We start from the raw sequence: 27,833 nt of genomic DNA on the forward strand, positions 1-27,833 counted from the left end.
TTGCGCCGTCAGCTGTTCTTGTTTTGCTTCTGCTCCTCCAGTGTCTGACTCGCCGCCCTGTGCAATAACTGCACTGAAGCTGACTTTGAATTAATTTCCAACGGAGAAAGCCCTGGGCTCTGCTTCGAGCACACACCACCGATCCACAATTCTTCCACATTGGAGCCGTCTTCCGCCGACATCGAGCGAAAAGCTGCAGCCGATCCCAGGCCTCCAATCCAGGGCGGAGGGAGGAAAGGAGGTCGCTGGGAATCGGGATGGAGACCGCAGTGGGTGCTGGCTGGCCTGGCGGACCGGACGGATCGGTGTTTGGCTGTGCCTCTTTCAACCAAGACTCCACGTAAGCAAGCATATAAGGAGCAGATGACTCATCGGAAATCATCCTGATTTCTCTGCTTAAACGAGACGCAAGCAGACAGATAGTCCCTTCAGCGATTTAGACGAGTAAATGGAAATAAGAATTTGTAGTCAAATGAACAGTCAGTTCTTTTCCAACTATCAAAGAGCACTTCACCAACTTGACTCCTGAGGAGCAGGATTTAGTGTTGTCACGTGAGAAATATGGAACAAAGTTATCCCTAGCCCCCCATCTGAACAGATACACATAAATAATCTTTTACTGCACTGTATATTTGTTCTGTTATAGTCTAATTGTGGATGGTGCTGTGGTTACCACTGTGACCTCATAGCAATAAGGTTCTGGGTTCTCTTCGTGTCTGTGTGGGTTTCTACAGATAGCTTCCTCCCAGTCCAAACACATGCAGGTTGGGGCTAGGCTTACTAGTGACTCTAAGTTGCCCATAGGTGTGAATGTGAGTTTGAGTGTTTGTCTCTGTGTCAACCCTGTGATGGACTGGTGATCTGTCCAGGCTGGACCCAATCAAAAGCCATGTCAGAAACAGTTTTAGTAGTCCACGACCTTGAGTAGATACACTATTAACAAAAACTAACCATAAAGTATAAGGCATATAACAAGGTATAATAACATTATAAAGGAACGGTAGGTGTGCAGGATGTCTCATTGTAGTTTGCATTAGTTTGTGTGTCTTTTTCTTGCTAACTAAAAGTTATTCAGCTATAGAATGTGAGCTCAGAATTCAATGTGGACAGTACAGCAGTAAATACAATACATATATTTTTGACTTTGTTCATACAATTCTGTAAGTCTCAGCTAATCACAGAAATATTAGAATATCTGCAGAACATCCATCCATCCATCCATCCATCCATCCATTATCAATACCTGCTTATTCCTAACCAGGGTCACAGGGATCTGCTGGAGTCTATCCCAGCTCTCTTTGGGTGAAAGGCAGGGGTCCACCCTGGACAGGTCCCCAGTCCATCACAGGGCCACATAGAGACAAACAACCTCACACATTCACACTCACTCCTATGGGCAATTTAGAGTCACCAATCAACCTGACATACATGTTTTTGGACTGTGGGAGGAAACCAGAGTACCTGGAGAAAACCCACACAAGCTCAGGGAGAACATGCAAACTCCACACAGAAAGGCTCCTGCTGGGTTTCTAACCAGGAACCTTCTTGCTGTGAGGCAACAGTGCTAACCACTAAGTCACCATGCTGCCCTCTGCAGAACATTATCTGGCTAAAGACAGTCAGACTAGCTTCCTGTTGTCTCCTGCCTACTGGTTATCCTTAAGATATTGCCTCGTCATTGAACTGGATTCACTGGGAGCTGTGGCCCTGAAGCCACTCTGCTGTTCTGCTCCTCTGTTGTCAGCAGAGCTACTGCTGCTAGACCATTTGAAGTGTCTGTATTGTTGGAGTTTTAATTTCTTTCCTCTGAGCTTTTCAGTCACACTTCTATATTTTCTAACATTGTTATACACATAAAACAATTTGCACAAACCTGCACATCCATTAAATTGAAAGAGCCTGCCTTTAACCCTGACCTTTGTAGTGCTCCATGTTGGGTAATTCAAAGTGTCCACATCATATCAGCCAGAGTTTTCTGGGGAATTCAAAAAAGCTTTCATGCCACAAGGCCTCTTGTTAAACAATAATAATGGCAAACAAATATATAAGTTAACCTTATGTTTGACAACATCCACTTATTGTACATTATGCAGGCAGTCATATGCAGACCTGCCTTGGACATGCTGCTCATCTTTTTAAAGTGCTGCAGTAATCCAAAGATAAGAGGGGGATATTGTGAAACAAAGTCCTGTGTACATTCAGGTGTATTCAATCTACCCCCACCCTATGCAGCAGTATCAGTTTTCCAACAGCTGAATTCTAGTTTTCTGCTGGGTTCTGCAGGTTTCCTCTTGTTCAGAAACAAGATAAGACAGGACAAGAATGCAGAGACCATAGGGCAAGGAATGAAAGCACAGGTGCCCACTGACCTATGAAAAACAGACATTAGGGCTTAAACAGGTTAAAAATTCTCTGTTTAGACTACAGTGCCTGCTAGCTCAGGATACATTCTGTAAGGCTGTATACGAGCATGTAAGAAACGGAGAGTCAGAAAGTTGGTTGGCTTGTTTGATGAGACATCAAATGAACCTGTAATGACAGCAGTTGAATATCAGCAAAGGTCTCACACTGTGGACATGTTTAATTCACAGTCCCATTCTTTTAAACAGTTTTTTCCCCCTTTAAATCATAAAGCAAAAACAGAGAAATCACCTGCTTGACTGGTGATGTGCACACATTTTTAACTCAGTTCTGTTGAACTGGACCAGCAGAGACACTATGACTAGTGTTGACTATATACATTAGGCATTAGGTCGCATCATCCCACGCATTGTTACCACATGTTCTCATACTAGGTCATGTCATATCCCGTCATAGCAGGGTCCCTCCTGATGCCACATTTTGTCACACCATGTGTGGTATCATCACCATATGTTTCAACATGAGTCAGGGAGAGTTAAAGGCAAACTCTGAACTGTAGATGGCGCCCAGCTTCACTTCAATCTTCCCTTGAGTTGAGGGGGAAATTATGAAATACTAAGTTGACAGGTGGCAAACATAGTGAAATTTAGTTCCAATTCTTATGACACAAAAGCCGAAAATCATCTTCTTTTCCTCTCGGCTGCTCCCTTCAGGGGTCACCACAGTGAATCATCTGCCTCCATTCAACCCTATCCTCTGTATCCTCCTCACCCACACCAACTATCCTCATGTCCTCCTACACTACATCCAAGAACCTCCTCTTTGGTCTTCCTCTAGGCCTCCTTCCTGGCAGCTCTAACCTCAGCATCCTTTTATGTATTCACTGTCCCTCCTCTGAACATGTCCAAACCATCTCAATCTGGCTTCCCTGGCTTTTTCTCCAAAAACATCTAACATGAGCTGTCCCTCTGATGTACTCATTCCTGATCCTATCCATCCTAGCCAAAATAACCTGTTTGGGGGCCCCCAACCAGAAATGTGTTTCTGACTCCTTGCAGACCTCCACTCTTGTCCAGTACAGTGTTACAACCTTAATCTTTGACATAGTTCCCATTTTTAAAAATGGGCCTCAAAATTAATAAGAAAAGGAAAAACAACCTTAACCCTGTAAAGCCCAAGCCATTAAATAATTGACAGAAAATTCTAATTCTTTGAAACTGGAGCCTTTATTGGTCATTCTGAACAAAAAAAAAAATTCAAATATTAATATTAGTTTCAATTTGTATGTGATACAATGCAATTTTTTAGTAATTTTGAGGGCTCAAAAACTCATGTATCATATATGATACATTATTTTTCTTGATACCATGCTTTTAGAATGCAAATTCCCATGCAAAATGAAACTTAATGTCAGTGGGAGGAAGCAACAGAATAGTTGGACTCAACTATTTGTGATTTCTGATATTTCAATAGCTATGCTAACTCTAACCACTCTGACTCTGGTTAAAGCACCTGTGCTGATTTCTTTTTCAGGGATACATTTTTTGTCTGGTCAAACACTTTTATTTTATCTTGAAAGTTCATTTATAAAGCTTGTGAACAGTATTTTGAGAGTGAAAAAGAACTGGAAAATACAACTCAATAGCTTCCACTGGACCGTTTCTGCCTCCTGAATATACACTTCTTTCAAATCCTTCTCTACCTTTTAGTGATTGTATTTCTATAAAAAAATCTCAAGCCCAAAGACATCATGTGAATAATTACATGAATCTTTGGAAACTTTCAGAGGCAAGACATACAGCAGTGTATCTGTAACGTTCAACTATATCTCACAGTCTTCATTTGCACATAGAGTTATCTGTTTGCTGCTTCCATGCAATTGTAAGTCCATACTTTTGCAACTTTTTTTGGTTATGCAATAACAACTAAACTAATACATTTTCACTAATATATGACAACAGAAAAACAGCGTCAGCCAAGTTGAGAGTTTGTTTAGTCCCTTTGAACTTGTGAGAGCTGAAATATTTACTTATTTTCAATGACAGTTTCCCACTAGGTGGCTCTCTATAGAAGGGACAAGGAAACTTAGTGTAATTAATGCACCCAAAGTCAACTTTACAGTGTCACGTCATTTTCCCTGTATTTCCAGACAGAGTGCATAGACATTTATTCATCCTTTCCCTGCAGAATGTCTGTGATTGTACGTTTGTACTTTTATAGATGGTACTGATGATAGATCTATATGTGTGTATATTATAGGTCCCTGGCTTTGGGAACAAAGACTGGATACAAGCTATTTTCTCTGACCATGGTGGAAAAGCTGGACTGCATTCATGAGAGTGGTCAGTATGGATCTCTGCAGCAAGGGCTAAATATACTTTTGAGTGTAAAAGTTACTATCTAAAGATATACCAGACTTCATTCAGTGGTGGTACTGCTACACTGAGAAGAGTAATCTGTCCCATTTGTTAGCTTAGCCATTAAATGATGACAGCACAAACACCAGAATCAGTCATGTGGCTTGTGTAGATAATTGACCTACATTAATTATGGTTTATGTGACAAACAAGCTGTGTTCTCATGTGAACTGAGCTGTTATATTTATTGATTTGTCCCAGACTGATGTGTCTGCTGTGGATGAGCTCACATGGCAGGCCACGTCACATCTCTGCAGATTTGCCTAAAAGTCATATTGCGTTTTCCAAACACTAGTCACATTTACCACAAATGTATAATCTATTGTTCTGGTTGAACAAGTTAACCTTTGTTCCCTTACCAGTCTTTTAATATACAAAGTTTTTAAAACATTGTCAAAAAATCCAGAACAAACCAGTGGATGTTTAAATGTAATCAATGTTCTACATAAGACAGTCAGAGAGCTAGAATGTGTGTCAGCATGGGAAAAGCTATGAAGAGTACACACCCCGTCCATCATTATGGTTTCAGTGTATTAGCATCATGAAAGTCCTTAAATATGACAAGATAATGTATTTTTATTTTCAAGGTTTTAAAGAGGTCCAACAGACACAAATACAACATAACAAAACCCTAAAAAACAGTATTACACAACACTACAAATATACAAACAACTCACTCACCTATTCCCAGCTAAACCCCAACTGTTAACAAAAGCTTTTAAAGTAAATGGCCAGATAATACATCAATTACTACATTGGCATAAAGGACAATCAAAGCAGTTTGTCTTCAGATCATTTGTAACAACAAATTAAAGACCGAAGGCATGCACAAATTAAAAGTATATACAATTTATTTTAATTAACAAAAAAGAAGCAGTGTAGCAGGTAAGAGGTAGAAAATCTAAAAACAAGGGAAGATCATTTCAGTAAGTCCTGTCTAAAACCAGACTGAAAATAGACCGTTTTAGACAAACCTACTGTCAAAATTGACATTTGGAAGAAAAGTATAAATAAAAATATAAACCTGAAAATGAGCATAATATGTGCACTTTAATAAAACATTAATTTTCCAATTTCAGCAAAGCATACATTGCAACCATAAAAAAATAGCTGAATATAAACTTGCACCTGTGAAAAGTATTTATCTACAGCCATACTAGTAGCTCTTTGAGGTTATATTTAGACATAGGGTGCTTTTAACCTAATCTCATCACTATGCTAACTTTCTCACATCCTCAAACTATTATTTTACATTGAAATTGTCAATATCTATGATGTTATTGTCAAATATCAGCAAGACTCAAATGCTACAAAACTCATACATTCAGCAGATTTAAAGACATGGACAGTGTGTTTCCTTTAAAAGGTTAACATACTGGTGGTAAGCACCACAACACTAGCACAACTAAAACTGAATTAAGAAGAGTAACAGGAATTCTTTAAATATCCTTGCCATCTCATTAGACATCTTCAGAATACAGCTCCACTGAGCAAAGGTACTGATTGACACTTTTTCAGCCCACATTTCCAAATGCGTGCAACATTTGGATGGAAACACAGCTACAGTCACCAGTTTCATGTGGGGGTTCACACAGCCAGACTACATGAATAACTAAGTGAGGAAAGGAGTTCTTTTTGCATGTAAACAGAAACAGTGATTATCTCAGTAGGTAGACCACCTGGAAAGTCTACATCTCCACATCACAGCAGTCGCTGTGGGGTTGCAGCGGCTGAATGCTCAGGCAAGGCCAAGCTTGCTATAATTACACATTACTCATGAGTCGGTGTGCTTGTAGTCTGCACAGTCAGGTCTAGGCTGACTGACAATGAGACATTACGTTTAAATCTGAGTTATGTCATCCTGAGATGCTGTGAGGATTCTCAGTGACTGCTTCGTGTTTTTAATAGCAACATTGTTACTCACTTTTTGGGTCATGCTTCTCAAAATGACCTGTTGTGAAAGTAAAGGCAAGCAAGACACAACAAGAGGGATAAGAAGTGTATGAAATATTACTATCTGTACTGTACTTCCTCTGGATAGTAGAATCATGGCATTTGTGAAGTCTAAAGCAGCTGCAACAGATATGAATGTGGATATGTTTGCTTTTGAAGTTACATATATTTTTTAACTTTCTAAAGAATGCTAATGCTAGCATTGATGTACAGGGATAGACTATGTAGAAAGATTGTTTTATGTCATTAGATAATAGTTGCTAATAGTTTAAAGTTATTGTGTTTATATAGATAGTGTGAAGCTTGTAAATATTCTATGCCTTACAACTGCAAACTGCAGACTCTATCTTCCATGAAGGATGTGGTTTTCAGTTCAAAGAGCTCAGCTGATACATTTAAAATGATCCCTTGGGTTTTTAAAATACATGTGTATATTGCTATGAGTTAAATAGTGTGTTTTCAGTGTGTCTGATATTAAAGAAATGGAGTGCTGAATAGATTTCAATTCAGTTCAATTCAGTGTATTTGTATAGCGCCAAATCACAATTCAATCATCTCAAGGCACTTTACAAAAAAGAAAAAACCCATCAAATCCCTTATGAGGAAGCACTTGGTGACAGTGGAGAGGAAAAACTCTCCATTGTTTACAATCTATACTGACTAAAAGGAAATTGAATTGAAGAAGAGAGTGAGGATACATTTAAACTGTTTTTTGGATGATAAGATCATGTTTATCTATCAAAACATCAGTATAAGTATGCTATGATTTTATTGCATCTATCCTACTGCCTGATCATCTGAAGCCAGGCTTTGCAATCAGTAATCAAGCAAGCCAACCTTAAAGAGAAAAGTTCAGAGACCAATAAATGGCATTACTGTCAAATTCTTTAAAATGTACTTTACTGGGTTTTATAAACTACTTCCAGCCTGTCATCTTTCTGATTAAAAGGCTCACAGTTATGGGACATGTTACCACTAGACATAGGATCACAATCAGAACTAAGTTTTTTTTACACAAGTGAAGAAATGGCTTAAACAAGAACCAGGTGTGAACAGTGAACAAACTTGATTGGAGCATTGGTTTCAGTTGGAGTCAAGAGGTTATAAAAGCTGTATTTCTCTTGATGAAGATTTGTGTTAGTTTAATCTCCAGCTTGAGTATAAGTGATAGTTTGAAAAAGTCAACATTAAAGCTGTGTCTACATCACTCTCTGTCTGCTTCCCATTCCCCAGCAGAGATTCCAGATGTCTTCATCGTGGAGCGCCTGTTCTCCAGCAGTCTGGTCGTTGTGGTGAGCAGCACCATGCCACAGCGCATGAATGTTAACCACTTCAAGAAAGGGACAGAGATCTGTAGCTACAGCTACCCCAACAAGATTCTAGCTGTCAAGTTGAACAGACAGGTGAGCTACCCCGTGTCAGCACCACTAACCTGCCCTCATCTTAGTCCTTTAGTTTGTCAGCCCTTGAATATGACAGTAAGGTGCAGTATATGAATTACTGCACCTTCTCTACATCAATCAGATCAACATTGTGCTGCATATTAAACCTGCTGTGTTGCTCTATCTGTATGGATAAACCCACAACTTCCTCTCAATGTGAGTCAACTGTTCCATGAATGGGTTCTTGATACAAGTTGACTTTTGTGAATATTATTGGTTGTGATAAGTTAAGTTTGATAGAAATACCTTTGGTTCACAGCTTCTCTTTGATTGATAAGTGTTGTCTGTGATGGCACATGAAAAACACAATGCCTAATCAATATATGATTGCCTGGAACAACTCCACATTGTCAGTTACACTGATCAGTCATAGCATTAGGACCCCCCTTCCTAACATTGTCTTTCTCATGCTACCAAAACAACTCTGACCCTCCACAAAACCTCTGAAGGCTCCACTGGTATCTGGCAACAAGAGAGCAGCAGACCCATTAAGTTGCGTGGTGGCCCACATGGATGTTTGACCTTGTTTTTCCAGTACGTCCCAATCTCTTCCTAAGGCAAACACACAGACATCCCAGCAGACCACATGAATGATCAGAACAGGCCACCTTCTTCCATTGCTCAGTGGTCCAATTCTGCTGATAATCTGTCCACTGTTCTTGGCAGGGGACAGAGGTCAGCATGGGCTCTCTAACCTGTCTGCATCTATGCAGTCTCATATGCAGCAAGTTGCGATGTGTGTTTTGGTACACATCTACTATAGCCAGCTTTGAGTTTTACAGCAGTTTGTGCTACAGAAGTCTTTCTAGAGAAGACAGCCTTGCTTTGACTCAGCACAAGCATCACTGAGGTGCAACTGCCCAAGATCTTGTTGCTAGTTCACACATTGTCATTCCCTTTTGGTAGTTACTGACCATTGCAGCCCTGGAACTGTATATTTCCTATGTTCAGTTACTAGCACCACCAATCTGCCCTCATCTAAGTTCTTTGGTTCATGGGTCAAGTACCACAAGGCACTGTGGCGAAAGGGATTATACTGCCCTATATAATATCACCACTGTTACACTGTAAACCTTATAGGTAGTTTCTGAATTTGTCCAGATCTTATTGCAACAGTCCCATCTGAAAATGTGTCTGAGCCAATGAGGTTTGGAATCACCACATGGAACACAGCTGATCAGAAAATCTACATTTCTTGTGCATGTTTCCATTTTCTAATTCCCAGTGTCTTTTATTGTTAATTCTCTTGATCCCATGTTGGTGTTGGGTTTAAGCATTCTGGTTCATGTGTGCAGATTCAGGATGAAACTGTGATGAGAATATGTGATCTTTTTTACTCTGGTGGCTGTCTCGTGTCATTTTCTAGGAGGATGAAGGTAACATTACTACCACAACGTTGTTACACACAACGGTCTGGTTTTACTGTCCATCCCCTTGTTTCCCCTGCTCAGATTTTGATGGCACCTTGTAGCATAGATTCATTCTGCTTTCCTCGTTTTTATACACCATTCACTCTATCTGTCTCTGTGGAGTGAAATGTGTCTCTTTATCACTCATCAATTCCCTGTGGAACGTCATATCTGGGAATATTTGTTCCATGAGATATATTACCACAGTTACACTTATATTGATCTTGAACCTACCTCAACATCTCTATAGTCACTTAAAAGGTATCTGTATCCCCTATATAGAGGTATATGCTTGGTGTCTATACATCTGGATCAAGTTCATTTTCTGATTTTCCATGTGAGGAAAACTAGAGCTTCACCTTGGCATGTTGCACTCCTTGTGTCTGATGTATGTCAGTCTGTCTTGAGCCTGTGGCTTTGGCCTTCTAGACACACACACACACACACAAGTCAAATAACCAGAGCCCTTCTGACCTGCTGTCTCATGCAGGTATGTAACAAACCTTTCCAACAGAGGAAATCTTTTGTTTGAATTGAACATTTCCCACTACTGTGACCATGCCAACAACTGTGCCCAGAGACATCCTAAGCAGATGCTGCTATTCCATGTGTGATACATCAGAGAACAAGCTGTCCACTTTTTTTAGTATTGTTTAACATATAATGTTGATTGCTTCCCTTGATTGGCAAACAAAAATCTCCCATGACTATAAACACCATTCCAGCTTGATTGTGCCATGTTCCTTCATTTTAGTAGCTTCATGTGCTGGAATGTAACACACAGGTAAGTACTGCCACAGCCTGAGAGGAATTTCACCCACCTCTTTAAATGCTCCTTGATTTGTTTTGACCTGTCTTATACCTAAATATAGGTTGGAGAGGCTTCTTCAAATGAGGAAATGGATAAAGGTGGCAAGGTGTTGTGCAGCCCCACATGTTGAGATTGTACCTATAACCGTACAAACACAGTGCTTACAGTTTTTCGCAGTAGCTTTGGCTTATTTTTTGAAACAACACTATCATCTCCAAACTTTCTATGTATTTGTCAAAAGAATTTATACAGTGGGTACGGAAAGTATTCAGACCCCTTTAAATGTTTCACTCTTTGTGTCATTGCAGCCATTTGCCAAAATCAAAAAAGTTCATTTTATTTCTCATTAATGTACACTCAGCACCCCATCTTGACAGAAAAAAACAGAAATGTGGAATTTTTTGCAAATTTATTAAAAAAGAAAAACTGAAATATCACATGGTCATAAGTATTCAGACCCTTTGCAGTGACACTCATATTTAACTCACATGCTGTCCATTTCTTCTGATCCTCCTTGAGATGGTTCTGCTCCTTCATTGGAGTCCAGCTGTGTTTAATTAAACTGATTGGACTTGATTAGGAAAGGCACACACCTGTCTATATAAGACCTTACAGCTCACAGTGCATGTCAGAGCAAATGAGAATCATGAGGTCGAAGGAACTGCCCAAGGAGCTCAGAGACAGAACTGTGGCAAGGCACAGATCTGGCCAAGGTTACAAAAGAATTTCTGCAGCACTCAAGGTTCCTAAGAGCACAGTGGCCTCCATAATCCTCAAATGGAAAAAGTTTGGGATAACCAGAACTCTTCCTAGACCTGGCTGTCCAGCCAAACTGAGCAATCGTGGGAGAGGAGCCTTGGTGAGAGAGGTAAAGAAGAACCCAAAGATCACTGTGGCTGAGCTCCAGAGATGCAGTAGGGAGATGGGAGAAAGTTCCACAAAGTCAACTATCACTGTAGCCCTCCACCAGTCGGGGCTTTATGGCAGAGTGGCCCGACGGAAGCCTCTCCTCAGTGCAAGACACATGAAAGCCCGCATAGAGTTTGCCAAAAAACACATGAAGGACTCCCAGACAATGAGAAATAAGATTCTCTGGTCTGATGAGACCAAGATTGAACTTTTTGGCGTTAATTCTAAGCGGTATGTGTGGAGAAAAGCAGGCACTGCTCATCACCTGCCCAATACAATCCCTACAGTGAAACATGGTGGTGGGAGCATCATGTTGTGGGGGTGTTTTTCAGCTGCAGGGACAGGACGACTGGTTGCAACTGAAGGAAAGATGAATGTGGCCAAGTACAGAGATATCCTGGAAGAAAACCTTTTCCAGAGTGCTCAGGACCTCAGACTGGGCCGAAGGTTCACCTTTCAACAGGACAGTGAACCTAAGCACACAGCTAAAATAACAAAGGAGTGGCTTCGGAACAACTCTGTGACCGTTCTTGACTGGCCCAGCCAGAGCCCTGACCTAAACCCAATTGAGCATCTCTGGAGAGACCTGAAAATGGCTGTCCACCAACGTTCACCATCCACCCTGACAGAACTGGAGAGGATCTGCAAGGAAGAATGGCAGAGGATCCCCAAATCCAGGTGTGAAAAACTTGTTGCATCATTCCCAAGAAGACTTCATGGCTGTACTAGCTCAAAAGGGTGCTTCTACTCAATACTGAGCACAGGGTCTGAATACTTATGACCATGTGATATTTCAGTTTTTCTTTTTTAATAAATTTGCAAAAATTTCTACATTTCTGTTTTTTCCTGTCAAGATGGGGTGCTGAGTGTACATTAATGAGAAATAAAATGAACTTTTTTGATTTTGGCAAATGGCTGCAATGACACAAAGAGTGAAAAATGTAAAGGGGTCTGAATACTTTCCGTACCCACTGTATATGCAGGACAATATTATAGTATATCACCAAAGGATATACCTCACCCAAAACCTATAGTTCATATTTTAAAAGTGAATTCTTAGGTTTTTGAATTAGTCAGCCCTGTTAAAATAATCCAAAATAATAAGCTAAATGTTTAGAGACCAGCAGCAGCATGGTGGATTAGTGGTTAGCACTGTTGCCTCACAGCAAGAAGGTTCCTGGTTAGAAACCCAACAGGGACCTATCTGTGTGGAGTTTGCATGTTCTCCCTGTGCTTGCGTGGGTTTTCTCCAGGTACTCTGGTTTCCTCCCACAGTCCAAAAACATGTATGTCAGGTTGATTGGTGACTGTAAATTGCCCATAGGAGTGAGTGTGAGTGTGTGAGGTTGTTTGTCTCTATGTGGCCCTGTGATGGACTGGTGACCTGTCCAGGGTGGACCCCTGCCTTTCACCCAAAGAGAGCTGGGATAGACTCCAGCAGATCCCTGTGACCCTGGTTAGGAATAAGCGGGTATAGCTAATGAATATATGGATGTTGAATGTATGGGTGGTGAAAATTAGTTACATGATGTTGTGTTAGTCTGACTAATTGGATTAGTCCAAATACACCTAGACTTTTAAAATACTACAAAATAAAACATGTTGGTTCACCTGAAATCATAAAAAAAAAAATTCTTGGACCAACGCCCAGAGAATGCGGTTGGGAGTTGGGACTCCTGCATGTACACACCTTAATTGGACACAAATGGTGTAGGCCCAGGCTTTGACCCAGAGGTTGAACAAAATGTGTAGCAGAAGAAAAAGGTGGTAAGAAAACAAACTACAATGAGACTGGTGCATTTTTGGAGGAGACAGTTTATGCTGAAGGAAAACAGTATGTACTATGAGGTTTTCTTTGTTTTCACCACTTGACATGCTGCTAGCTAACCTGTTTGTGTTTGGTCTGTGACATAATAGGGCACCTGGAAAAAGGTCCTGTTCTAAAAGGGAGCATATTGCCACCTGTTGTAGCAGGGTCAGGCATACTTCGATCAATACATTAATTGTACAGTACTCCAATTAAATCACCTAGTCGAGCTGTAACAGTAGCTCGACTTAACTGTGCATGTCAATGGACTGATTGTCCCACACAATTACATAGTTCAGCAAACCATTTCTCACCAGTTGGATACTCTCTTATTTTCAGGAATAAGCACCCTGAAGAGGGTATCCAGGAGAGTTAGCAGGTATTGGGTGTTGTATGTTCCAGTTGCGGGAATATATGTACATCATTTTCTAAAACTGTGGCTCACATGGTAATGTTACCACCATGCTGGCCTGCCATGTTGCCTACCTTTTGCCAGACTTAACCCAGCCTGTGTGTGAGATGATTCATGGAAACTACATTATGCAGTGCGTGGTGACCAGACTCTGTCATTGTAAGTCTGTGGTTAATTACAGGGTCCACAAATGTGGCTCGTATTTCATCCAGGATGGTTTGATGTCTTTGAATTGCCCTGTCTTGTTCAGTATTCTGCTGCCTTCCTCTCAGTACATTGCTTTATATCCCAAGACAGCTACTGTTGTGTGTTGTGATTCTGTTGAGATCCATAAATGTGTTTTAACTTTAACTTACAGCAAGTCATTGGTTGATATTGGACCCTCTCAATAAGTGAAGATGAAGTTTCTCCTGACAACAATCCATTTTACTGAATTTACAGTATATACAGTTACTTAAGAAAGTATTCACGTCCCTTCACTCTACACATTTTACTGTGTTGTAAATTTATTTTGAGATGTATATGCACAAATTGAAGGGGTGAAGCTACTTATACAGAGTACAGAGTTCATGAGTCATAATAATTTGACAACTGCATGAACTAATGTGAAAGTGATGATGTTCAATTCTAGTCTAGCCTTAAAAGTACAGAGAGTGTCTGCCTCCTGAACCCAGGCTGGGAGCTGGTTCCACAAGAGAGGAGCTTGATAGCTAAAGGCTCTGCCTCCCATTCTGCTTTTGGAAACTCTGGGAACCACAAGGAGACAAAAAGCCATATAATAACAAAAAATACCATTCCTGCGAGCGCCCAATCCTGCCTGTTCTTGGAAACTAAGCAGGCCCGGGCCTGGTTAGTACTTGGATGGGAGACTGCCTGGGAATATCAGGTCCTGTTCTATCAACTCGCCCAAACTGAGCCTGGTTGTGCTGGAGGTTTCTTCCGTTAAAGAACACAACAAAACAACTACATAGAGACACAAAATCACTAAAGACAACAAAAGTATTTTAAGAATGCAAAACAAATAAAGTAAAAAAAAATGAATAGAAATGTGTGCTAAATGGCTACAAAAACATGCAAATCAAATAACAGTTGATACAGACAGCTAAACAGTCAAAAAATGATCACAGTAAGACACAAACTGATTACAAATCACCTGGTTGCCCAATCCATCAGTCTTGCTCCAAAAAGTGTAGAAGTGGAGGGCTTTTGGAGCCAAGTTAAGCTTCTGGATGAGGTGTTGTCTTGTGTTGTTATGTGTTCTCTGATTCAGTTGTTGAGTAAATATACACTGGAGTCACAGCAAGTTTGACAAAAATATTGCCTGATTAAGTGGAAGCACCCAGGGCCTGCAGTCCCACCACCACTACAGCTTTGCATATTGTGATGAAGTGAATTATGGTGTTTCTTGTCTCAAAAAGCAACGTGTGAAGCTGCAGTTTTGAGGAATTCATTGTGCACAGCCAATTCTACCTGCATTTCTTTGGACTGTAATCATTTGAGCGCTACTATGTCTTGCAGAGACTTGTGGTGTGCCTTGAAGAGTCTGTTTATATCCATAACATCAAAGACATGAAGCTGCTAAAGATTCTACTCAACACGCCATCCAACCCTGCAGGTAAGCATTAATACAATCAGCTTGGAAGTGTACAGATGTGGCTCACACACACAATCTGATCTAGACAACTGAAACAACTTCTGACACTTTATTACAAGTTAAACTAGCTGATAAAGGAAAAATACATCATACATGGCCAAATTTGAAGGCATGGCCAAGATGAAAATAATAACACAGGTTGTTAAATATCTTTATGTATTATACCTTTAGTTATGCTTTGAACTGATTTTAATATCAGAAATAGGTTTATTACCAAGTAGCTGTGAAATCGTATGCCACTCCTGCTCTATTGGCAGATAACATAGTGCCAATGAAACGCCAATGTCAGAATTTCATTTTTAATAAAGTCTTATTTTCTGTTTGTCTGTATTTAATTTAACTGTTCAGAGATCTTGTGTAATATACGTAAATTATTAGTAATGTTAATGAACAACTTCAGCTTCAAAGTTACAGCCTAAATCAGGTTATCATTAATAACTCATTAATGATGAAAAATTGATTACATTAACGTTCTTTCAGGCATCTCATCATAATGAATCAGCTTCGACAATATATGGATATTAGATGTTGCTGTATGCTGTGAACATGTCAAATCTTTGATTGGTACCCACTTCATGGTCCTCTTAAACTACTCATAATGTCGGGCAGATGTGTGTTGTAGGGACTTCCAGCCCCAGTGACTTCCGGCCTGGGGGACTTCTTCTGTTCAGGTCTAAGCTGATATTTATCCTTTTTCCCAGTTCTGCCTAAATCAGCTCTCCTCCTGCAGGTCTTTGTGCTCTTTCTATCAACCATTCCAACTCCTACCTGGCATATCCTGGCAGCGCCACCAGTGGGGAGATCATAGTGTATGATGCCATCAATTTGGTGAGCAACATGTCATCACAGAACATCTCAAATATGGGCCTACTTTCTATCATCCTCGATGATGTAAAATTGACTGAACTTATTTTATTGCAGTTTCATTGTATTGTTATTGTCTAGCTTATGCAGTAAATGTCAATATAGCATACAGAGTGATTCATAAAATCCATCATAGACTTACTCGTCTGCCCAGTTGCAAAAGAATATTTAAATAGGTAGAAAATTAACTAGAATGTTAATAATACTCTAAATAATGCCTTTTTAGGCGTTAGCAGCTTCATTTTCCAGTCTCATGATGCTGAAAAGCTAAAAATGTCATTTTTGGAAAAAAACTATCTAGAAACTCATTGATATTCTATTCAAAAATATTCTATATCGGTGTATTTAAAGTTCCTTTCTATGGCAGCATATTAAAGCAACCATTACAAAAAGAATCACCTTAGCTTTTCCCATTGTAGCAACTTATGACCTTACCCTTACATCAACAAATGTTCTCTGTATTAGAGAACACCAAGATATTCGCTCTGGTCAGAAGATATCACTTTCTTTTGTATGTAAATACACTTTATGAAAACAAGAGAGAGAGGTTAAATAACTTTCATAAGCCAGATTAATCTTTAAAAATATAAAACACCGTGTTTTAACTGTCTTTTAGGCACACACCTAAAAACTGAACTGGTTGCTAGAACCAAGCTTACCCATGGGATGGCAGTGATACTGTTTTCTCTGATACTCCTTTCTCTTTCTGTGTTTTCACTAGCATTTTTTTCTAAAGCAGCATTATCCAAGGTCATGTTTTCTTCTCTCAGTGTACTGTTTGTCTGGTACCATTTGTTCTGATAGTGACATCTGATGTCGACTTGTATCTTACATCTTAAAGATTTTTCTTGTGGTCTGAAGCCTTTTTATTTTTTGGGAAAGGCTTCACTTTGTATGATGTTAAAGACCTCTCTTTAACAAAACGTTCTTGGGTCAGTCTCTACAAGCTTTTTGCACCTGCATTTCTGCAGTTTATCCCATTATTCCTGCAGATCCTCTCATGCGCCAACATGCAATTTTTCAGGTTTATTCAAAGAGATAAATTAGAAATTATATTAGTGTCAATAATGATAATAATAATAACAACAACAATAATAATAATAATAGCTTCTTGTTACTCATAGCCATATGCAAGCTAGACAGCCCAAAGCACAGTGTGTTAGTGTGTCTCTCAGTACTTCCTGTCTTCTCTCAGCTCTAAGCCCTCTTGTAGGAATATAGTTTTGATTTAGTTTACTAATATCTTACAGTACCTAATGAAGGTAGTTCTTAACAAATGTTAGAATTGGCATATTTGTTTGGGAGTGTTTTCAGCAGAGGGGTTAATACATAATTACTGCTTTGTAAGTATTTTGAACAACAGGATAGTGCAATGGGAATGAGTCAAAATAAACAGTTCTGTGTCTATTCATGGTAATAAAGGAACAACAGTGTGAGTCACTGATGTGTTTTTAATAGTTTTTGGAAGTCCATGATGCAGCAGGTGAAGCTAATACAGGTTTAGCAGTCCAAACATATAGCATATAGCAGTCATATAGCAGTCCAAACACAGTCCAAATCTCTAGACACAGCATTATATCAGTGTGGATTAGCTCTCTTTCCTTCTGTCTTTTGTGTCGTTCTCTTGGTCATTTCAGACAACAGCAACAACAATCCCGGCTCATGACAGTCTTCTGGCAGCTCTTACCTTCAACACCTTGGCCACCAAACTTGCCAGTGCCTCAGAGAGAGTAAGACCCATCAAAGACCACCAACCTTTTCAAGTTTTAGTCCCCTGATACAGACAATTTTGTCTAAACATGGGACAAGAGTTAGTCCCAAGGCTGCAGTCAGGACCATCGACTTCATAGTAACACTCTGACATGAATTCCCCTACCAGGTTGTTTTTTAACACCACAAACAATAATTTTCATATTATTTCATTCAATTTTTTTTAGAAAATACATTTTTGTATTATTGTATTATTTTTGTATTATTACCCTGTTGATATGTGCAAGACAGTTAAAAAATGCCATGTATGTATTCTCAATGAAATTTAATGAATCTTTAATTTCTTCATGTATTTCTAGTTAGGGGAACATTTTGTTGTGGACCACACCCCTCAGGATCCCAGTTTCACCTATTTATGATAATAGTTATATGTCTATTGATAATGAAAATCACCAGTCAGGTCAATAACACTGTAATCACCTATATGATGCGATTATAATGAAGTGAATATTTTAAAAAGTGAGTCAGAAATGATTTTATTTCAAGTATGAATTGTTGCAAAACCAGTATATTTGAAAAAAGTACTGTTTTTGAAAACAAAAGTAAAACTGTTGGGCAATTTTGACCCATATCTGTAATTGTGAGTTATATGTGACCAGACCAGGGACGACTGTAGTGTCAAACTGTTATAGGTGCTCAGCCCTAAGCAGAATGTGTATACAGAGCCCTATGCCAAGTGGTCTACCTGTTACAGTTACAGTATCTCATTACCTGGCAAGTGCTCAGCTCAATCAACTAACGTTGTCTGACAGTATTCACACCATGGGACTATTAACACACACTTTCTAAGTCACAGTAACAACGACCCAGTGTTCACAGTCACAACAGGCAGCAACTGGATTTAATCTTCACCACGAAATCCATCACTACCTCCTTCTTCTCCTACTGTTTGTGTGTGGTTGAACAATGTGTTTGTGAAATCTGACATTAGGCTTAATAGTTACTTATTATTACAATTTTTAGGGGTATTGAGATGAAATGTAGTTGTGCCTGAGCACCTTACAAAGGGTCTAAAATTGCCCCTGACCAAGACAGAAAGATAATTGAATAAATACGTTTTATTTAAAGATATTACAATGAAACCCTATGAATACAATACCATTGAAAAACAATGTGTCATTTTTTTACTCGTCTTATGCTTTAAAAAGTATAGAATAGCGTGCACACCAGAGGGTTAATGATGTTCATGGTCCCTGGAGATTGAATCCTTTTTATTGTGATGATCTCCTTCCCTATACAGTAGCATTAGGCCATATCTTTGCTTTCACCTCCTTTCACCTCTATGTCAAGAGAATTCAAAAGTTAAGGCTGAATTTCTGTTAAATTGGCTCTGTACAGAATATTTAAGATCCCCAGAGGATGAATTCTTTTCATTTTTTTGGCTTTTTCCTCAAGCAAGCAAGGCAAGGAAAATTCCACAATCTGACAGGCAGATTATTGTAACATTTACTCAGCACTTTCAATGGATGGACACTTGCCACTTTGAGCTTCCTGGTAGTGACACTTTAATGATAGATAGGCTTTAAGACTTTTGCTGCTATTATATATAAACTAAGGAAAAGGCAGCAGCTTTACACTAAGTTCTAAACAGAATAATTTTTTTCTCTGCTAAAAATACATAAAAGTCTTGTAAACCAAAGTAAAGCTAGTGCCTCATTGTCTGTCTGTTTCTCCAGGGCACTGTCATCCGAGTGTTCTCTATTCCTGAGGGTCTGCGTCTGTTTGAGTTTCGCCGGGGAATGAAGAGGTCAGAGTTCACGGGCATCAGACCCCCTTCACTCAAAAATATGTTTTTCATATGTTATGACATTCCTGTACTGAAAGAGCTGTTTGATCCCCTGAAATCTGAGATTCAAACTTTTGACACCAACAAATCTGAAGGCCATTGGTGGTTCCCCAAGCAGATATATGCAGATTTTAGGAGTACAATGGAAAACTTGAAACCTCTGATCTCAGAGCAGGCAGAACTACCTTTAACAACCAGGAGTGGAGGCAAAAATTGTATGTGTTGAAAACAAATATGCTCAAGTGTGCAATTTTTTAAGCACTTCTTTCCAAAGTAGATGTGTTTACTATTTAACAGTATTTGATATAAGGCATGTGCTGTTGTTGGAGTATTACATTTGACCCACTGATAGTGCTAAAGATTAGCCTACTGCTAATAACCCTGTCTCCTGTTTGTTTGCTGTACAACATACAGTAGTATACTGTATAGAGAGTGCACCGATGGTCCTCGGGCAGTCTAGGCCTATAGCAGCATAACTAAGGGATGGTTCAGGGCTGGCTTCAGGCAACCCTAACTATATGCTTTGTCAAAGAGGAAGGTTTTAAGTCTAGCCTTAAAAGTATAGAGAGTGTCTGCCTCCTGAACCCAGACTGGGAGCTGGTTCCATAGGAGAGGAGCTTGATAACTAAAGGCTCTGCCTCCCATTCTGCTTTTGGTTCTCTCTGGGAACCTCAACATCTTCAGCTCTGCTACCTCCAGCTCTGCCTCCTGTCTTTTTCTCAGTGCCACTGTCTCTAAACCAGACAACATTGCTGGTCTCACCACTGTCTTGTCCACCTTTACTTTCATTCTTGCTGACACTCTTTTGTCACACATCACACCTGACACTTTCCTCCACCCGTTCCAACCTGCTTGCACACGTCTCTTCACTTCTTTTCCACACTCTCTGTTGCTCTGGACTGTTGAACCTAGGTACTTTAAATCCCCCACCTTCTTCACCTCTACTCCCTGTAACCTCACCGTTCAACTTGAGTCCCTCTCATTTACACACATGTACTCTGTTTTACTGCAACTAAGCTTCATTCCTCTCCTTTTCAGAGCAAACCTCCACCTCTCTAGATTTTCCTCCACCTGCTCCTTATTCTCACTACAGATGACAATGTCATCTGCAAACATCATGGTCCACGGAGATTCCTGTCTAACCTCATCTGTCAGCCTGTCCATCACCACAGCAAACAAGAAGGGGCTCAAAGCCGATCCTTGGTGCAGTCCCACCTCCACCTTGAACTCCTCTGTCACCCCTACAGCACACCTCACCACTGTCTTACAGCTCTTATACATGTCTTGCACCACTCCAACATACTTCTCTGCCACTCCAGACTTCCTCATACAAAACCACAGCTTCTCTCTTGTCACCCTGTCATACGCTTTTTCCAAATCTACAAAGACACAATGCAGCTCCTTCTGGCCTTCTCTGTACTTCTCCATCAGCATTCTCAAAGCAAATATTGCTTCTGTGGTACTCTTTCTTGGCATGAAACCATACTGCTGCTCACAAATGCTCATTTCTGACCTCAGCCTAGCCTTTACTACTCTTTCCCATAACTTCATTGTGTGACTCATCAGCTTTATTCCTTTTATGTCTTAAAAATGGGCACCACTTCCATACTTCCACAGGTATGTCGTCAGGACCAACTGCCTTTCCACTCTTCATCCTCTTCAACGCCTTCCTCACTTCATCCTTACTGATCTTTGCTGCTTCCTGCTCCACAACAGTCACCTCTTCTACTCTGTGCTCTCTGACATTTTCCTCATTCATCAACTCTTCAAAGTATTCCTTCCATCTTTCCATCACACTTGTGGCACCTGTCAACACATTTCCATCCCTATCCTTAATCACCCTAACTTGCTGCACATCCTTCCCATCTCTGTCTCTCTGCCTCGCCAACCTGTCCAAATCCTCCTTAGTGTCCAACCTATCATACAAATCCTCATATGCCCTTTGTTTGGCCTTTGCCACCTCTACCTTCACCTTACGCTACAACTCCCTATACTCCTGTCTGTTCTCTTCTGTCCTCTCAGTGTCCCACTTCTTCTTAGCTAACCTTTTCCTCTTAACACACTCCTGAACTTCCTCATTCCATTACCAAGTCTCCTTATCTTCTTTCCTCTTTCCAGATTACACACCAAGTACCTTCCTACCTGTTTCTCTGATCACTTTAGCTGACCTCCTGACCTCCAAGAGCCTGTTTCAGCTCCTCCCTGAAAGCCACACAATACTCTTCCTTTTTCAGCTTCCACCACTTGGTCCTCTGCTCTGCCCTTGTCCTCTTCATCTTCCTCACCACCAGAGTCATCCTATACACCACTATCCTATGCTGTCTGGCTACACTCTCCCCAGCCACTACTTTGCAGTCACTGATCTCTTTCAGGTTGTGTTTGTGTTCACTACAGCCATTTCCATCCTTTTTGCGAAGTCTACCACCATCTGTCCTTCTGCATTCCTGTCCTGCATACCAAACTTACCCATCACTTCCTCATCACCCCTGTTTCCCTCACCAACATGTCCGTTGAAGTCTGCCCCAATCACCACTCTCTCACCACTAGGGATACCCAGAATCACCTCATCCATCTCCCTCCAGAATTTCTCCTTCTCTTCTAACTCACATCCTACCTGTGGGGCATAAACACTGACAACATTCAACATCACACCTTCAACTTCCAGCTTCAGACTCATCACCCTATCTGACACTCTCTTCACCTCCAGAACATTCCTAGCAAAATCCTCAGGTCAACAGCACCAGTGGCGGTTGTTGTTATCCCAGGCCACGACCAATCCAGTATGGAAGTCATATTTGTGATTTTCATGTTTGATTTGGCTTAAATTTTACATTGGATTCCCTTCCTGACACAACATTTACCCGGGCTTGGGACCAGCACATGAAGACACTGGATTGTGCCCCCTTGTGGTTGCATTAGTGACTATTACATGCTGATAGCTGGTTTATATTTGTGATATGGCACAAGATCTGTCGCTGAGATCCACAGATCTTAATTAATAGCCCACTAATGCTCAAAGTTAATTGTCCACTAGATATTACTAACTACTCTTCCTAAGTGTTGGTGCAAGTTTGCTCTATGTGTTTATATTCAATTTTAGGTCTCTGTTTGTCTGCAGGTACGTCAGTATAAGCTCTTTATCCTTCAGCCCTGATGGCCAGTACCTATCTGCTTCCAGCAACACAGAGACAGTGCATATCTTTAAAGTGGAACAAGTGGGACAATGGTACACACACACACACACACACACACGCACACACACACACACACACAAGGAAAACTATTGCAACTAAACTTTTGCAAATTGGTTTTTGTTTTTTAGCAGTGGAGAGGACAAGGCAGCCACCTGGTCAGCCTACGTGGGGAGGATGTTCTCAGCAGCCAGCAGCTACCTCCCTGCTCAGGTCTCTGGCATGATGAGCCAGGACCGAGCCTTCGCTACTGTTCACCTCCAATCGTCTGGCCAGAAGAATGTCTGCACCCTGGCTATGTGAGCAGCAGCTACATTTTTGCATTACACTCTGTTATTCTGCATTTGTGTGTGTTGTAAGTTATGCTTTAATGTTAAGGCATTTAATGTTTCCTTGACAACGAGAGTCATCACTTCCATATAGGGACAGGTTCCGGTAGCTGGTTACCTTAGCTTCTCAGTTGTTTTAGTTAAGAATTTAAAAGAGGTAATAAGTAGATCTGGCACTGGATTGGCTATTAGGCCAGCAGAGGACTTGAGTTGACACTGTGAGGACAGTTTTTATTTGTCCTAATTACTAATTCAGTGATCCTGTTTTTTATGGTGACAATCAATAAAATTCTTGTTCCTGTTGGGATGGACTAAAGTTAATGATTAGGATTGTTTGGAAAAAACTGTAAGGGAAACTCAGCCTGATATTTCAGGATCCAGAAGCTTCCACGGCTGCTGGTGGCCACGGCTGATGGCCAGCTATTCATCTATAACCTGGATCCTCAGGATGGAGGCGAGTGTATGTTGGCCCACAAACACAGGTGAGGCTCTACCTGATTTCACACTGGATGTTAAGTATTAGACTTAAAAAATAAGTGAGAAGGGAGAAATTTTGCAGCCAATAAAATAGGATTCAAAATAGATCAGTGGTCTTCTTGAAGATAAATTTGCAAACCAAAGCTCTGTTTAACCAAGGAGTGGAGTTTTTGTAAACTTTTTGTTTTTTTAGGGCCAAATCAATTCTTTAGACCATGTTGCTTGTTTCTTTTATGAGCTCTGGCAATAGTGCTTATACTTTTATACAGAAAACTCTATAAATCTCTCTTGAGCTTGCACTTCTCCACAGTGGGGAGGAAAAATTCCCTTTAACACAAGAAACCTCGAGCCGAACCAAGCTCAGTTTGGGCGGCTATCGGCTTGAGCAGTTGGGATGAATGGATAGCAGAGAAGAAAGGTCGGAGGAAGGGTTGTATCGTGTTTCTTTAAACATGTTTTCTTGATCCTCTGCCTTGCAAGCCAGGGGAACATGAATGCAATTAAGGCAGATGGGATTTACCCTATACCTGTCTCCCCTGACTCTCCACATCCTACTTGAAAACTAGCAGATCAGTTTTTCTCTCTGCTCTCCACTCAGCATAACCAGTGGGGGTAAATGTTAGTCAGACGTCTCTTTATGTAAAGGGCATTTTTTCTCCCTGTTGTTGCCAATTGTTTGCTCTAGAAGGATTCCTCAGTATTTTAACTCTGTAATACTGTGTAGTATTTTGGTGCCATAAAATTATTTTTATTGTGATTTGGTGATATATTAATAAAATAGATTTGAAATGAACTGAACCTGGAAGGTACAGGATTAGGAAAAAGTGTAAACCTCAAAGACTTTCATTAATATTCAGTGATCTACCATTTTTCGAAGACTCAAAAAACAAGTTGCAAATCAAGTGTAGAGTTGATTTTCCTGATATCCTTGCTTTCTTCTCTCACTTCCTCCCAAGGCTTTTTGGTGCTGATGAGGAAAATGAAGGAACAGAGTCAGAAGAGTTAGAAGCCACAGGGCCACCACAACCCTGTCCATCATATGCTGCCACTGCTGCCTTACCAGCCTCTGGTCCTGTCACCGCAACCCTCACTGGTTAGTAATCACTTATACATTACAACTCTTATAGTATTTTAGCTTTATTATTATGGTTACTAATGTTATTATGTCATTATATCATAGTATTATTAATATTCGAAGCATGAAGACTGTAAATACATACCCCCACCACTCCCTCCATTTTTTTTTACATTATTATCTTTATTTATATGAAATATTTTGTCAGTTTCTCAGGTATGATACAAGGTATATTCCTGTGCTAACTGGGCCAAGTTTGGACTAACACACTTGGAAGTTTGGACCTGGTGTGATTGAACTAAGAGTCCAAACTAAACAGGAGAACACAGCAACTGGGACACTAGCATCCTTGCTGACATCATAAGCATTGTCATCATTATCAATTTTTACGACCTCCACTAAACAAAAAAAAAGAGGCCAACATTAAGCACATCACAAATAACTCAAAACCACAATTTATTGATTAAATAAATCATTCCGACAACAGAAAAACACACAAATGTAGATATGTAGATCCACCTAGCCATTAAGTTACAAAAACAGAAAACAAAAAGGCGGTGATGGGTCGGCCAAACCAAACAAAAGTAGGAAACAAGCCAAGCCAGCCCGCCTTAGGACCGTCGCACCAGACTTGTCTCCTCTGTCCCTACCTGACATAATCTGACCCCTAACAGAAATTAATAAACGTAGGAAAAACAAGCCACCGCGCCCAACACCTAACAGATCTAACTAAACAAATACAGAAAGGAGCCGAAACACAGGACTGCTACGTTGCAACAGGAACCTAGACAAACAGGAGGCGGAGCCAGGTTCTTCCTTGGATCCCGTGCGTCCTGCCTGCAGAACCGCCGTCTAAGATGCCCCCGAGCTAAGGTCCCACTCTCCTTTTTAAAGGCACCAATCCACCAAGGGTTGACCAGCAGACACACCTCCTCTTCCTGCAAATAAAGTCACACACAATCAATACATGGCACATGTAACATCAATACAACTGGTAATGGAGAAAATCAAACTATACTGTTACCACAAACATAATGTTGAATGTATGACATTAGAGTATAACATTATCATTATAAACTTTAACCTTGAGACCAGATTGATTTTCCAGCAAATCCATCCAGTCAAAAGAATAACTGCTTGCTAGTTAGACCTGTATTCGTTCGCAGGCTTGAATCTTCAAATTTCCACTCTGTGATCCTGTTCAAATTTCCACTCTGGCATTACATGGTAAGACTGACCACATATGTAAATGTAAAAGGTTACTTTCTTGCCTGTTTCACTAGTCTGCAAGAACACAAGTACACAAGAACACACCTACAAGTGTTTCTCAGCCTTTGTTCATATAAAAGGTGCTGACAGGAAATAACATTGTCTCTTGCTTTAGGTGAAAGTCCAACGTTCATTCGAGTGCTCAGGTATAAATTACCCATTTTCATTGCTGGACTTGCTCAGTAAAACTAATCGTATATGCCTTTTGAACTTAATGATAATATCAGCTGTACAGTATTAAATATAAATACAAGTAAATGGAAAATATTTTCCTCCCTTTTCACTTTTAACAGTTTTCACACATACTACTCGTTCGATCGTTATGATTTCCTGTATGGGCTTTTATGTTGGTTTTTGACTTCCTGTTTAGCCTTGTTGAGTTCAGGTAACTTTATGTCTCATTAGTCTGGATTAGTTTCATTTGGGTTTAATTAGTCTTGTGCTCCAATGTATATATACCCTCCTGTTCCCTTTGTTCCTCATTGGAGGATTGATGTATGATAATGTTAATGCTAGTACTTAGTTTGTGAGGGATTTCCCGAGTTTAGTTATTTAGTTTTTACACCAAGTGGCGGAGTTGTCTGTAAGACAGTTCATGTTTCGAGGGCGGAGAGTGTTCTCCACTGTACCTGAGTCTGGTTTGTCTGCATTTGGCTGCATTTGGGTCCAGCGCCAATCCTTCCACCACCTCAACCCCACCATCAATCAACAATCAGGACGTATGAATAATATCCACTAGTGTCTGCCAGTGCTTCCACTGCACTGACAACTTTTAGTATACAGACATAAATGTCATTAAAGTTGCAGTCCTACAGCCTTGATCTGGTGGGTCTACTCTGGTGCTGGAGCAGGCTGGACCTGAAGCTGAGGCCCGGAGCTTCCACAGCAGAGTTTCAGTGTAGTTAACAAGGATGACCACAACAGGCTAAATCCTGAGCTTTTCTCTTACATTGAGCATTTTAAAATATTTCAGGTATATATCAGGTTTTGGAACTTTCAAGACATTTAACATGGATGTCTTGCATCACAACAATATATAAAAGAGATAAAAATCACAAAAAGCATAATATGACCACATTGTTGTTGCGTAATGCCCTTGGCTTTTCTAATGATGTCTGCCTGCCTCATATATTCCTACCAAGGCTACTCTGAAGATGGTGGGGCAAAGAAGGGTGAAGTCATTCCAGAACACGAGTTTGCTGCAGGACCTGTGTGTCTGGATGATGAGAATGAATTTCCTCCGGTGAGAAGTGCTCAAAGCCAGATTTCCAGGTGTAACATCTAGATGTGATAAATAATTAATGTAAACATAAAACCAAGGATTGAAAGGTTGCAAGTTCACTGGTTCTCTGTCAAAGTTCAGAAAAGATGACACAGCACTTTAATAGTCAGGACCACTGCACAAAGTTGCCTTAACAGAATCAATAAACTGTTGACTACATTGACAAGTTTTTTAGGTACACATCTTTAGGCTATAGATTGTTGAATTATAATTCAGATTTTTTAGCATCACCTTTCACATAAGTGTTCACAAAGTTTTCCTGAATGTTCAAATCGTTATCCAATGTGAAAATCTTTGCTTTGCCCTTTAAGTGCATACCAGGAACTGGGTTGTGAACTGCATTTGACAAATGGGTGTGTTCATGTGTCTTAACAGATTAATTGGTGTCGTGATGGAACTGGAGATGGCCAGGAGGGGTGCTTGTGATTGGGCAGAAGGAGAGATGGACAAATAGACAGGTGGACATACAGGCACCAGCAAGTGAACTGCAAAGAAAAAACAGACTTTCAGGGTGCTAAGTTTTTCTTTTCCATCTAAAGAGAAAAAATTATTTAACATTAACATTTGAAATTGGTGTGGGAAACAAAACACTGATGTCATGTAGTAATTTCAGAG

The 27,833-nt window shown here is 40.2% G+C and overlaps 1 protein-coding gene across 7 annotated transcripts; it reads left to right on the forward strand.

The window, feature by feature from the left end:
• On the forward strand, positions 1-27,703 carry wipi1 (WD repeat domain, phosphoinositide interacting 1). 7 transcript variants are annotated; one of them, XM_026325962.1, is made up of 13 exons: positions 1-340; positions 4,621-4,703; positions 7,965-8,134; positions 15,040-15,136; positions 15,906-16,003; positions 17,677-17,769; positions 19,486-19,556; positions 22,714-22,821; positions 22,918-23,085; positions 23,490-23,597; positions 24,549-24,685; positions 27,079-27,208; positions 27,594-27,703. In XM_026325962.1, exons 1-13 carry the CDS (start codon positions 258-260, stop codon positions 27,670-27,672), a joined length of 1,425 nt encoding a protein of 474 aa, XP_026181747.1. In that variant the 5' UTR covers positions 1-257; the 3' UTR covers positions 27,673-27,703. The 7 variants fall into 7 exon arrangements, 6 of the variants coding, with proteins under 6 accessions (XP_026181747.1, XP_026181750.1, XP_026181749.1 ...); XM_026325965.1 differs by having other exon boundaries at positions 27,079-27,179; XM_026325964.1 differs by having other exon boundaries at positions 22,921-23,085.
• The last annotated feature ends 130 nt before the right edge of the window (positions 27,704-27,833 follow it).

The sequence above is a fragment of the Mastacembelus armatus genome, chromosome 8 (assembly GCF_900324485.2).
Source record: "Mastacembelus armatus chromosome 8, fMasArm1.2, whole genome shotgun sequence".
Lineage (NCBI taxonomy): Eukaryota > Metazoa > Chordata > Actinopteri > Synbranchiformes > Mastacembelidae > Mastacembelus > Mastacembelus armatus.